The sequence below is a fragment of the Topomyia yanbarensis genome, chromosome 2 (assembly GCF_030247195.1).
Source record: "Topomyia yanbarensis strain Yona2022 chromosome 2, ASM3024719v1, whole genome shotgun sequence".
NCBI lineage: Eukaryota > Metazoa > Arthropoda > Insecta > Diptera > Culicidae > Topomyia > Topomyia yanbarensis.
In genome coordinates this window covers 5,263,626-5,274,189 of record NC_080671.1, presented here as the reverse complement: position 1 = coordinate 5,274,189, position 10,564 = coordinate 5,263,626, and the positions used below count along the sequence as shown (strand labels likewise).

The 10,564-nt window shown below is 41.8% G+C and overlaps 1 protein-coding gene across 1 annotated transcript; it reads left to right on the top strand.

Moving 5' to 3' along the window:
• Nucleotides 1–1,909: 1,909 nt before the first annotated feature.
• Nucleotides 1,910–9,741, top strand: LOC131678331 (uncharacterized). The gene is made up of 2 exons (XM_058958396.1): nt 1,910–5,767; nt 8,047–9,741. Exons 1-2 carry the CDS (start codon nt 1,910–1,912, stop codon nt 9,739–9,741), a joined length of 5,553 nt encoding a protein of 1,850 aa, XP_058814379.1.
• Nucleotides 9,742–10,564: the final 823 nt, after the last annotated feature.

Sequence of the window (10,564 nt, the reverse complement as noted above, 5' to 3'; positions counted from 1 at the left end):
ATATCACCGAAATACAGCGAATATGATTGAAACAAAATGTGAGCGCTTTAGATACAATTCCGTAATGTGGAAGCTATTAACAACATTCATAATAATATCAAGTTCACACATGAAGAAGAAAAAGATAACAAAATGCCATTTTTGGATATCCTTTTAATAAGAGAAGGAAATCCTTGGCCTTTGAAATTTATAGGAAACCTACCAATGGAGAATGAGTCATACCAAACACTTCAAACCATTCTTATCAGCATAAAATAACAGCTTTCCATCATATGATTCATAGAATGCTCAGTTTACCACTCAGTGAAAAAGAAAAATTAAAGAAACAGTTTTTTTCAAAACTGGCAGGCTCAACGGATATTCAGAGCAAACTATCCAATCAATAATTAATAAGTAAAAAGTAAAAAATTCAACAAACAATCTCTCACAACCTTATCCCCTATAACCGAAAATTTAAAAAGGATAGCAATAGATTTCAACAAAAATAAGACTTATCCACTTAGACAAAAATTTAAAAAGTTTGGTATGGAAGTCGTTTTTAGTAATAGAAACCACCAGCTTAAATCGATATTAGGATCCATTAAAGATCCAATTAAAAACCTGTTTTAATCCACCTAGTGGTGCAATCAGTGGCGTAGTAGCGGGGGGGGGGGGTTTGGGGACGAAACCCCCCCCCCCCCCCCGAAATATTTTGGAGAATTTTGAAAAAAATTCAATATGTTAAACAAATTTCTGCCTAAAATTTTAAATAAAATTCTCAAAGTTTCATTTGCAAAAGTCATCTTGTGAAAATATTTCCTTGTAGTGAAAATTGGCTGCAGACTCGACACCTACCTGACGGCACGTTGTGGAGGCTAGCTCAACCGCCGAGGACTATAACAAGTAGCTCGCGGCGAAGCGAGGAGCTGGGAGCTTATTGGTTCACGAAACGGATATCGGTACGGAGAGAAATTTCGCCACATTCTGTAGTCCTTGACTGACGGCGAACATGGACTGGAGAGTGTGAGAGAAGTATCCCTATAGAGACCACCAGCAGGGATGCCACATTGAAATCTTGAGCGTTTTTTCAAAACGTCATATCTGCAATAAGTTACTCTCTTTGTTAACTTTCTCTTTCGATTTTTACGGCGTCACTATAACACTTTTCACTTATTTTACAGTACAGATCGAAAGACGGTGGTTTTAACTAGCATGTTATGCAAAGTGCTGAGGGATAAATGTTAAAGTGACCGAATTATTAACAGAAGAGAAAGTAAACAAAGAGAGTAACTCATTGCAGATATGACGTTTTGAAAAAAACGCTCAAGAAATCTGTGTTTCGGTCAAAAAAGTCTTTTTACCATCTGTTACCACGAACGCGGCTGGTAACCCTACATCGATCGATTTTGCTGCGGGGGTATAAATATAGTAGGTAAAATAATTGATGATTGCGGAATAAAGAGATATGGAAGAAAAAGAAGCAGAGAAGAAGAGTGTAAAAATTAAGATCAACGTGGATTGGATTTTATAAAACTTATAATTTAATTATTATTGAGCCATCGTTAAACTTTATTGCTAAAATTGAAAGAGGTAACACATGAATTATAATTATACTTGTACAGATTATATTAGATTAAAGAAGAGAGTATTCCGAATATACATACTACATATTCAATTAAATCTGATCGTGAATTTGATAGGTGTCAGAATTGATTCACGAGCTAGGCCAACATAGTGCTGAGGGCGACTTGGATTCGCACTGAAAAATTGTAAGAATTTTGAGGTTAAGCAGGTTCAATATACTAAAACTAATATATTCCAGCTGAAGCTGAGCACTAAACGGAACACTGATCTGCTTTCGGAATTGAAGAATCCAATATTCTTCAGAATTTTTCACTCTCGGAGAACCTCAGACACACTAATCGGTAATATGGATGACACCAATGCTAAAAACCCTCATCTGGAAATATCAGAGATAATGTGTGCTAAGTGCGGTAAGCGAGAAACGATTGAAGTTTCCTTCAATGCGATACCAATAGCAGCTTGGAGATGCGATAGATGCCGGGCTACAAGTAGCGTGGCTTCGTGTAAAAGTGAACACGGAGATACGAATGCAACTAGACTGGCAATGCAGATGCAGTTTATCGAGCAAGAGCAAGCGATCCGTCTACGACGGTTAGAACGAGAGAGTGAGCTAGAGAAACTTCGCATTAAACAAGAGCAGACGGTAGAACAAAAACTACTCGAAGAGCGAGAGACGTTAGAGAGACGATTTCTCAAAGAACGTTTCGAGATGTTATCGATGAACATCCCGAACGATAGGGAAAGTGTACACAGTCGGGGAAGTCATCGCCACAGCGTCGAAAAGGTGAACGATTGGATCGAGCAATCCCGCCGACAACTGGTCGGGAATCAGGTTGACCCTGAAATAGTTGCTCGCCCAACAAACGGCACTACTAACGAAGTGCGAACCATTCCGTCGAACGGAACGACCAGCCACGTATCGGCTCCCCAACCCTTTCCCTATGAATCGTCGGGCTCACAAGCCGACACGAGATCAGTATCTGCTCTGAATTCCATATGCAGTGTTGGACGTCGCTCTCTCGATGCACCGCACATCGATCTTGCTCCCGATACAGAGCGCCGCCCTTTTAAAGCGCCACGTGATCCTTCCAAAGGACCTTCGCAGCAGCAGATTGCAGCTCGGCACGTCATGCCACGTGATTTACCAACCTTTTCGGGAAACCCCGAAGAATGGCCTCTATTTATAAGCCAATATAACAATACGACATTAGCTTGTGGGTATAGCAATGCAGAGAATCTTGTGCGACTTCAGCGATGCTTGAAGGGACACGCGTTAGAATCGATGCGATGCAGTCTCTTAGTGCCAGACACCGTTCCCCAAGTTATAGATGATCTCAGAATGCTGTACGGTCGCCCCGCGCTCTTGGTGGAGATGCTGCTGAGAAAAGTTCGAAGTATACCAGCTCCGCGGTCAGACAAGCTAGAAATGTTGATCGATTTCGGTATGGCGGTTAATAATCTCTGTAGGCATTTAGAAGCAGTAGAGCAAAAATCCCATCTGACCAATCCGATGTTGCTGCAAGAGCTGGAAGACAAATTACCTGCTGATATACGATTACAATGGGCGCTTAGGAAAGGGACTATGAGCGGTGCAGATTTATTGCATTTAAATGATTTCCTCATGACGCTTGTTCGAGCAGCTAGCCAGGTAGCACATCGTACTGTAGCTCCTAATGAGAGGCAAAAAGTAAAGGATAAAACTTTCGTTCATGCTCATTCGGAATCAGAGCAACCCGTTCATTCGAATGTAGTACTAGCTCCCAACGTACCGAAAACCCATAAAAACTGTCCTGTATGCAAGATGGCGGAACATGCCGTGAAAGAATGTCCGGAGTTTAAATCGTCGGAAGTCGAACAGCGATGGAAGATTTTACATACCCTGAAACTGTGCCGGAGCTGCCTGAATGGTCATGGCAAAAAGCCATGCAGATTTTCAACCCAATGTGGACAGGATGGATGCCAGTACCGTCATCATATTTTGCTGCATTCCGCGCCTAGAACGCCAAATCAGGCATCACATCCTACCTCGCATGGGAGGAGACCAATTGCTGGCCCATCTACATCAGAAAGTCACACGCATCGATCGAAAGAGTCAGCACTGCTTTTCAAGATGCTGCCTGTCACGCTCCATGGAAAGAACGGAGTCGTTGAGACTTTCGCGTTTTTGGACGATGGTTCGGATTCAACGCTGATCGAAAGTACCCTAGCAAATAAGCTAGGCATAACAGGATTAGTTAGGCCTTTAACGCTGAAGTGGACTAACAACGTTACTCGGCAAGAGAACGAATCGCAGGTTGTTCAAGTTAGTATCTCTGGACGAAACAAGGCAAGACGGTACGTCATGAATGCACGCACGGTTAGTAAGCTGCAGCTGCCCAAACAGACTCTTCACTTTCAAGGGCTAGCAGAAAAGTATTTGCACCTACGCGGTCTTCCAGTGACAAGTTATGAAGCGGCTACTCCACAGATAATTATCGGACTAAATAATTTGCACATTTCGATGCCACTTAAATTTAGGGAAGGTGGCGAACGGCACCCAGTGGCAATAAAGACTAGGCTCGGCTGGAGTGTTTACGGAGGCGAAGGTGAAGACGATTTAAATCACACATTCCACATCCATGAGAAGGAACTGCACGAGGTCGTTAGGGAATACATCTGTCAGGAAGATCTCGGAGTTAAAGCCATAACGGTTGAATCAGATGAGGAAAAGCGAGCTAACAGCATCCTGGAAAGCACCACGATTCGAGTTGGCGACCGGTTTGAGACCGGACTGCTCTGGAAGCAGGATTATTTTGAGTTTCCTGATAGCTATTATATGGCTCTCAAACGTCTGCAGTGTCTCGAACGAAGAATGGCCCGAGAGCCAACTTTAAAGGAAAATCTTCACCGACAAATAAGGGAATACCAAGACAAGCAATACGCTCACCGTGCAAGCGAAGCAGAATTACAGAATGCTGACCCGAGGAGAATTTGGTATCTCCCAATAGGCGCAGTAGTGAACCCAAAAAAGCCACATAAAGTACGGCTAATTTGGGATGCTGCCGCGAAGGTCGAGAGCGTGTCCCTGAACAGCATGCTGATGAAAGGTCCAGATTTATTAGTATCTCTTGCGGCAGTGCTGTTTCGATTTCGAAAAGGATCAATCGCTGTGAGCGCAGACGTGAAAGAAATGTTTCACCAAGTTCAAATAAGGACCGCCGACCGCCACTCGCAGAGATTTCTTTGGACGGAAGATCCGTCAAAACCACCTGAAATCTACCTCATGAACGTAGCTACCTTCGGTGCAACGTGCTCCCCATGCTCCGCGCAATATATAAAAAACAAAAACGCACAGGAGTTCAACGAAAAGTTTCCAAAGGCAGCCGAGGCCGTTTTGAAAGGCCATTATGTTGACGACTATGTCGACAGTTTCAATACGATTGAAGAGGCACGAGAAATAGCCTTGCAAGTAAAGTGGATTCAATCCAAAGCGGGATTCGATTTACGCAATTGGCTGAGTAATTCTCCCGAACTGAATGCGGTACTGGGTGGATCATCGAATGCAATGATAAAGGATCTGATGTTGGGCGGTGGTGAGTCCTCGGAACGAGTTTTAGGAATGCTGTGGTCACCTGAAGACGACTCGCTCGGGTTCTCTGCAAAAATGAGAGCTGATGTACAGCTACTCATAGATGAAAACAAAAGACCAACGAAAAGGCAGGTGCTCAGATGTGTTATGACCATCTACGACCCTCTGGGACTGCTTACATCAATACTCGTCCATGGAAAAGTGTTAATTCAACAAATTTGGCGCTCTGGAGTCGGATGGGATGACTGGATCGATGATGTCGCTTTCGAAAGGTGGCTGCAATGGATAGAGATGATACCAAAGGTCAACCAAATTCGAGTACCGCGATGCTACCATGGCATCAGATCACGCCTGTACACGGATATCCAGCTGCATGTATTCGTTGATGCTAGCGAAGCTGCGTATGCATGTGCAGCATACTTCCGATATCTAATCGACGATGGAACGGCCAATACCGTTCTGGTGACGGCGAAATCAAAAGTTGCTCCTCTTAGACCAATTTCCATTCCTCGTCTTGAGTTAAACGCTGCAGTACTTGGAGCTCGAGTAGCGAAATTTGTAAAGGAAAATCATCGAGTGGAAATTTCGAAAACCGTCTTCTGGAGCGATTCAACTACGGTGTTAGCATGGATCCAGGCACGTAGCCAGAGGGGGGGCTAGGGGGCTAAAGCCCCTCCCGAAATTTTTCAAAAATGAATTTCAAAAACCGGCGATGTTTAACAAAATTTGTTGCTCATTTGGTTTGAACAAATCTTTGAGAAAAAGTTAAAGAAGGCTATTTCTAACCACCAAAGGCAATGGTCACGAAATTCAGTCACTTTATGCTTTTGCTCGAGCCAGTGCGACGCGAACGACAAAAATAGTAACTTTTATATTGTGTGTCTTGCCTAAAGAATAAAAGAAACTGTTACTATAATTGTTGCTGTAGTAATCTGTCGAGAAGCAAGAAGTGGTGCTCCAGCCAAATACGGTGATTATAAAATTATTGATGATTCGCTTAGGACCGAGTATTCATAATGTGGAACATTTCCTGAAGGTGTGAATAGAGGTTGGACTTTCGGAAGCGAGTTCTACCATGTCAGGCATTTAGCGCTCAACAAATTAGCCCAGATGAAACCATTCATTTCGAACAACTTAAAAAACGTGGTTGAAAGTGACAATGCTATAATTAAGATCCTCCTATATATGGACGATGAGAACATCAATGTTCCGCTACAAGATCGGATATCGCTTACTCGCAGATTAATGTCATATTTGGGAGAAATGGAATCCATTCGGAAGGATAATTATTGAGAGCGAGAATCAAGTAACAAATCAGACATTCGCAAACATAAAGGCAAAATTGACGAATTGACATAAAGTTTTGCAAAAGTTTCACAGGAAACGGATAATTTGCTGTGATTTGAAAACAGACAACTCTAACAGAAAGCCTCTTTTGAAAATTAGATGCAAGTGCGATGTGTTCTCTTCCATGTGTCGGAAGCAAGTGATGCTGAAATTATTAAGCTCACCTGTGTTTATAGTTTCTAGTTATTTTGGTGGTGATATATTTACCTAATTTTACGTAAATTAGAAGCATTCAGAATCAGTGCTAAGTAATTTTCTTTCGATTAGTGAACAAGTTCTGAGCAGTTTCGCTCAGTAGATTAAATTCTGGGTAGTTTTCATTAGTAGATTAAATCATTGAAATATATATTTTACATTGTCCAAAAACCCATGAAATCCGAAATAATACCTTCAAATGTTCAAATATAATATTTACTTAATCTAGGTAATCTTCTCAAGTTCCAACGGTTTTGCAAAATTCTGAACGTCAATGAGCTAATGATCTTATTCTTGCATTGTAGTGGAATAAGTAGTTTTTTGCACTCACTTTACATTTTGACTTTTACTATAGTTTCAGGGATCTAGGAAAATCAGTCTACGATATTTTTAATTCGTAAGTCCAATGATATGAAAGTATCTAAAAAGAATCTACTTAAATAAATAAATAGATAGTTATTCTCAATTGCCTGATAATATTGTCGAAGATAGCGTTTAACCCATTCCCCACGAGAGTCAAATGAAAAAACATGTGTTTTTCTCAGGATTATAATTACGACATGATCAGTATCATTTAAACAGAAATTTCATAAAGTTGAGTTAACGCATACTTCGGATGAAGTCACAGAACTAGTAATAGTAGCCTGATCATGAAAATAGGAGTTGAAGTTCACTTTGTTCGGACATTCTTTGCAACGATAAACTTGGATTTCACACTGATATATTCCTATCCATGGAGACAACCTTAACGTTGGTTTCGTTCTCCTGTTTAGCAAATGCGTGTAAAGTTTCGTTAGGCGGGTTTTTGGATATTTTTGTACTCATTCCAATTTAGCGTCTTCTACACCTTGTAAACGTGTAGTCTAGAATGCGTAGCATTTTCAACCAGCCCTAAATACTTTGATCTCTTGATGAATCTTGAGAGAAATTTCTAACTTATAAACTAATAATAATCAAATTTAATTCGTCGATGCACTATAGCTTTTCTTGTAACAGACAACATATTTTTAGGGTTTTTAGTGTCTATTGTCTTAGTTATGGAATTGTTTTCACTAAGAAAATTTCATAATTACATTCAGTTTACTGTGACTATCTCAAGTCATCAGAATTTATACATTTATGCAATAATTTTCAAGCCCCTCCCGAAACAAAATCCTGGCTACGGGCCTGCATGGATCAATTCAGACCCCAAAAAGTACAGGCAGTACATTGCGCATAGAGTGGGAGAAATCTTATCACTCTCAGACGTAGGCCAATGGCGATGGGTACCATCCAAAATGAATGTTGCTGACGAGGCTACGAAATGGGGTAAAGGGCCGTATTTTGACGGGAATAGTCGTTGGTTTAAAGGGCCTTCCTTACTTGACGATCAGGAAACTGAATGGCCTCAACAGTTTGTAAACCCATTATGTACGGATGAGGAAATCCGATCGTGCTTCACGCACCACACGATTCAAAATCGTAGCCAGCTACTGGATTATAGTCGATTCTCAAAATGGACCACCATGCTTCGAACTATGGCGTATGTGTTGCGGTATGTAAACATTCTAAAAGAAAAACGTACTGGATTGGAGATTTGCGTCGGTCGTCTCACACAGGAAGAATTGCAAAATGCAGAGCGGGCCATTTGGAAAGCCGTGCAGTGGGAGTGCTACAAGGATGAAATCTTGGCATTAGAGAAAGGTTTCCAGTCACCAGATATGCCAGCTCAAACAATCGACAAAGGTAGCTCGATATATACATATTCACCAACAGTAGATGAACTCGGTGTTTTACGCATGGACAGTCGAGCTAAATCAGCACCGAACATACCATCAGAAGCGAAGTTTCCAGTAATTTTGCCAAAAAATCATCGAGTGACAGAGCTGATTCTCAATGATTATCACTACAAATACCATCACGCTAATCCAGAAACTATTACAAACGAGGTCCGCCAACGATTTGTTATTCCTTTTCTGCGTGTTGCAGTACGGCGCATGTCGAGGAACTGCCAACTTTGCAGAATCAAGCGGGCTCAACCAGCGGCGCCAAGAATGGCACCTCTACCGGCCGCCAGGTTAGCGTCATTCGTTCGTCCCTTTTCGTATGTAGGACTGGACTACTTCGGACCTATTCTGGTGCGTCAAGGAAGATGTGAGGTAAAGCGGTGGATAGCTCTTTTCACCTGTCTGACGATAAGGGCCGTGCCTGTAGAAGTGGTTCACAACCTGACCACCGAAGCTTGCATAAAAAGTGTGCGAAGGTTCGTTTGTCGCCGAGGGGCTCCACTTGAAATCTACAGCGACAACGCGACTAATTTTATGGGAGCCGAAATCATTCTACGAGATCAGGTGAGCAAAATCAACAAAGAATTGGCCGACACGTTTACTAGCACGTCCACCAAGTGGCTATTCATACCTCCTGCATCTCCGCACATGGGCGGCTGCTGGGAGAGAATGGTGAGATCCATTAAGACGGCGATGTCTCAAATTTCTACACATCGACGTTTGGACGACGAAGGATTGCTCACTTTGGTTATCGAAGCAGAGGCGATAGTCAATTCACGACCCTTGACATACATGCCTCTGGACACACCTGAACAAGAGTCGCTGACTCCAAACCACTTTCTGCTAGGTAGTTCTAGCGGAGCTAAGCAGCCTATTGCGGAATTAACTACAACTGCTTCGGTGCTTAAAGGAGGGTGGAATCAAATTCGTCATCAGTTGGACACGTTTTGGCGACGTTGGACCAAGGAATATTTACCAACTATAACACGGAGAACTAAATGGTTTAAGGAAGTTAAACCAGTGGCAGTCGGTGATTTGGTTTTAATAGCTGATGATCCAAAACGCAACAATTGGATTCGAGGACGAGTAACAAGAACGATCATCGCTAGGGATGGCAGAGTGCGTCAGGCGGTAGTTTCCACATCGAAGGGTGAATTTCGACGTCGAGTTATAAAGCTCGCTGTATTAGATGTTAATGATGTCGGTAAAACTGCAACAGACACGCAGTCTTACGGGGGCCAGGATGTTACCACGAACGCGGCTGGTAACCCTACATCGATCGATTTTGCTGCGGGGGTATAAATATGATAGTAGGTAAAATAATTGATGACTGCGGAATAAAGAGATATGGAAGAAAAAGAAGCAGAGAAGAAGAGTGTAAAAGTTAAGATCAACGTGGATTGGATTTTATAAAACTTATAATTTAATTATTATTGAGCCATCGTTAAACTTTATTGCTAAAATTGAAAGAGGTAACACATGAATTATAATTATACTTGTACAGATTATATTAGATTAAAGAAGAGAGTATTCCGAATATACATACTACATATTCAATTAAATCTGATCGTGAATTTGATAGGTGTCAGAATTGATTCACGAGCTAGGCCAACATAGTGCTGAGGGCGACTTGGATTCGCACTGAAACTAATATATTCCAGCTGAAGCTGATCACTAAACGGAACACTGGTCTGCTTTCGGAATTGAAGAATCCAATACCATCTGTGATGACTTGAACAGGAGAAATACCTGTGAAAATCTGTGATAAATTTCCAAAAAATCTGTGAAAAATCACAACATTTTCAAAAATCTGTGAAATTTTCATCAATATGCCAAAAATCTGTCATCTGTAAAAAAGAATCTGTGATCAAAAATTGTGAAAAAAATCTGTTACATTACAGGAAAATCCGTGAATATGGTAACCCTGACCACCAGGCGATTCGCTACCGCATCGGCCAATGGAACCCTGCTGCAGCACGAAGAATTACGAGCCGCAAGCTAAAGTGGAAGACGAAAGCCTTTAACGAAAACCTCTTTGTTGAGTTACTTCGGCGAACAACGGAATCAAGTACGTTGATGCAGCTGATCTAACAAGAAGGATTGTGACGGCTTGTGACGTTACAAT

Excerpts from the sequence above, each read along its gene's own strand:
- LOC131678331 (XM_058958396.1), top strand. The coding sequence starts at position 1,910 with ATGGATGACACCAATGCTAAAAACCCTCATCTGGAAATATCAGAGATA. Across the intron at positions 5,768-8,046 it reads CGGTGTTAGCATGGATCCAG|GAAACTGAATGGCCTCAACA; the intron begins GCACGTAGCCAG and ends CTTGACGATCAG.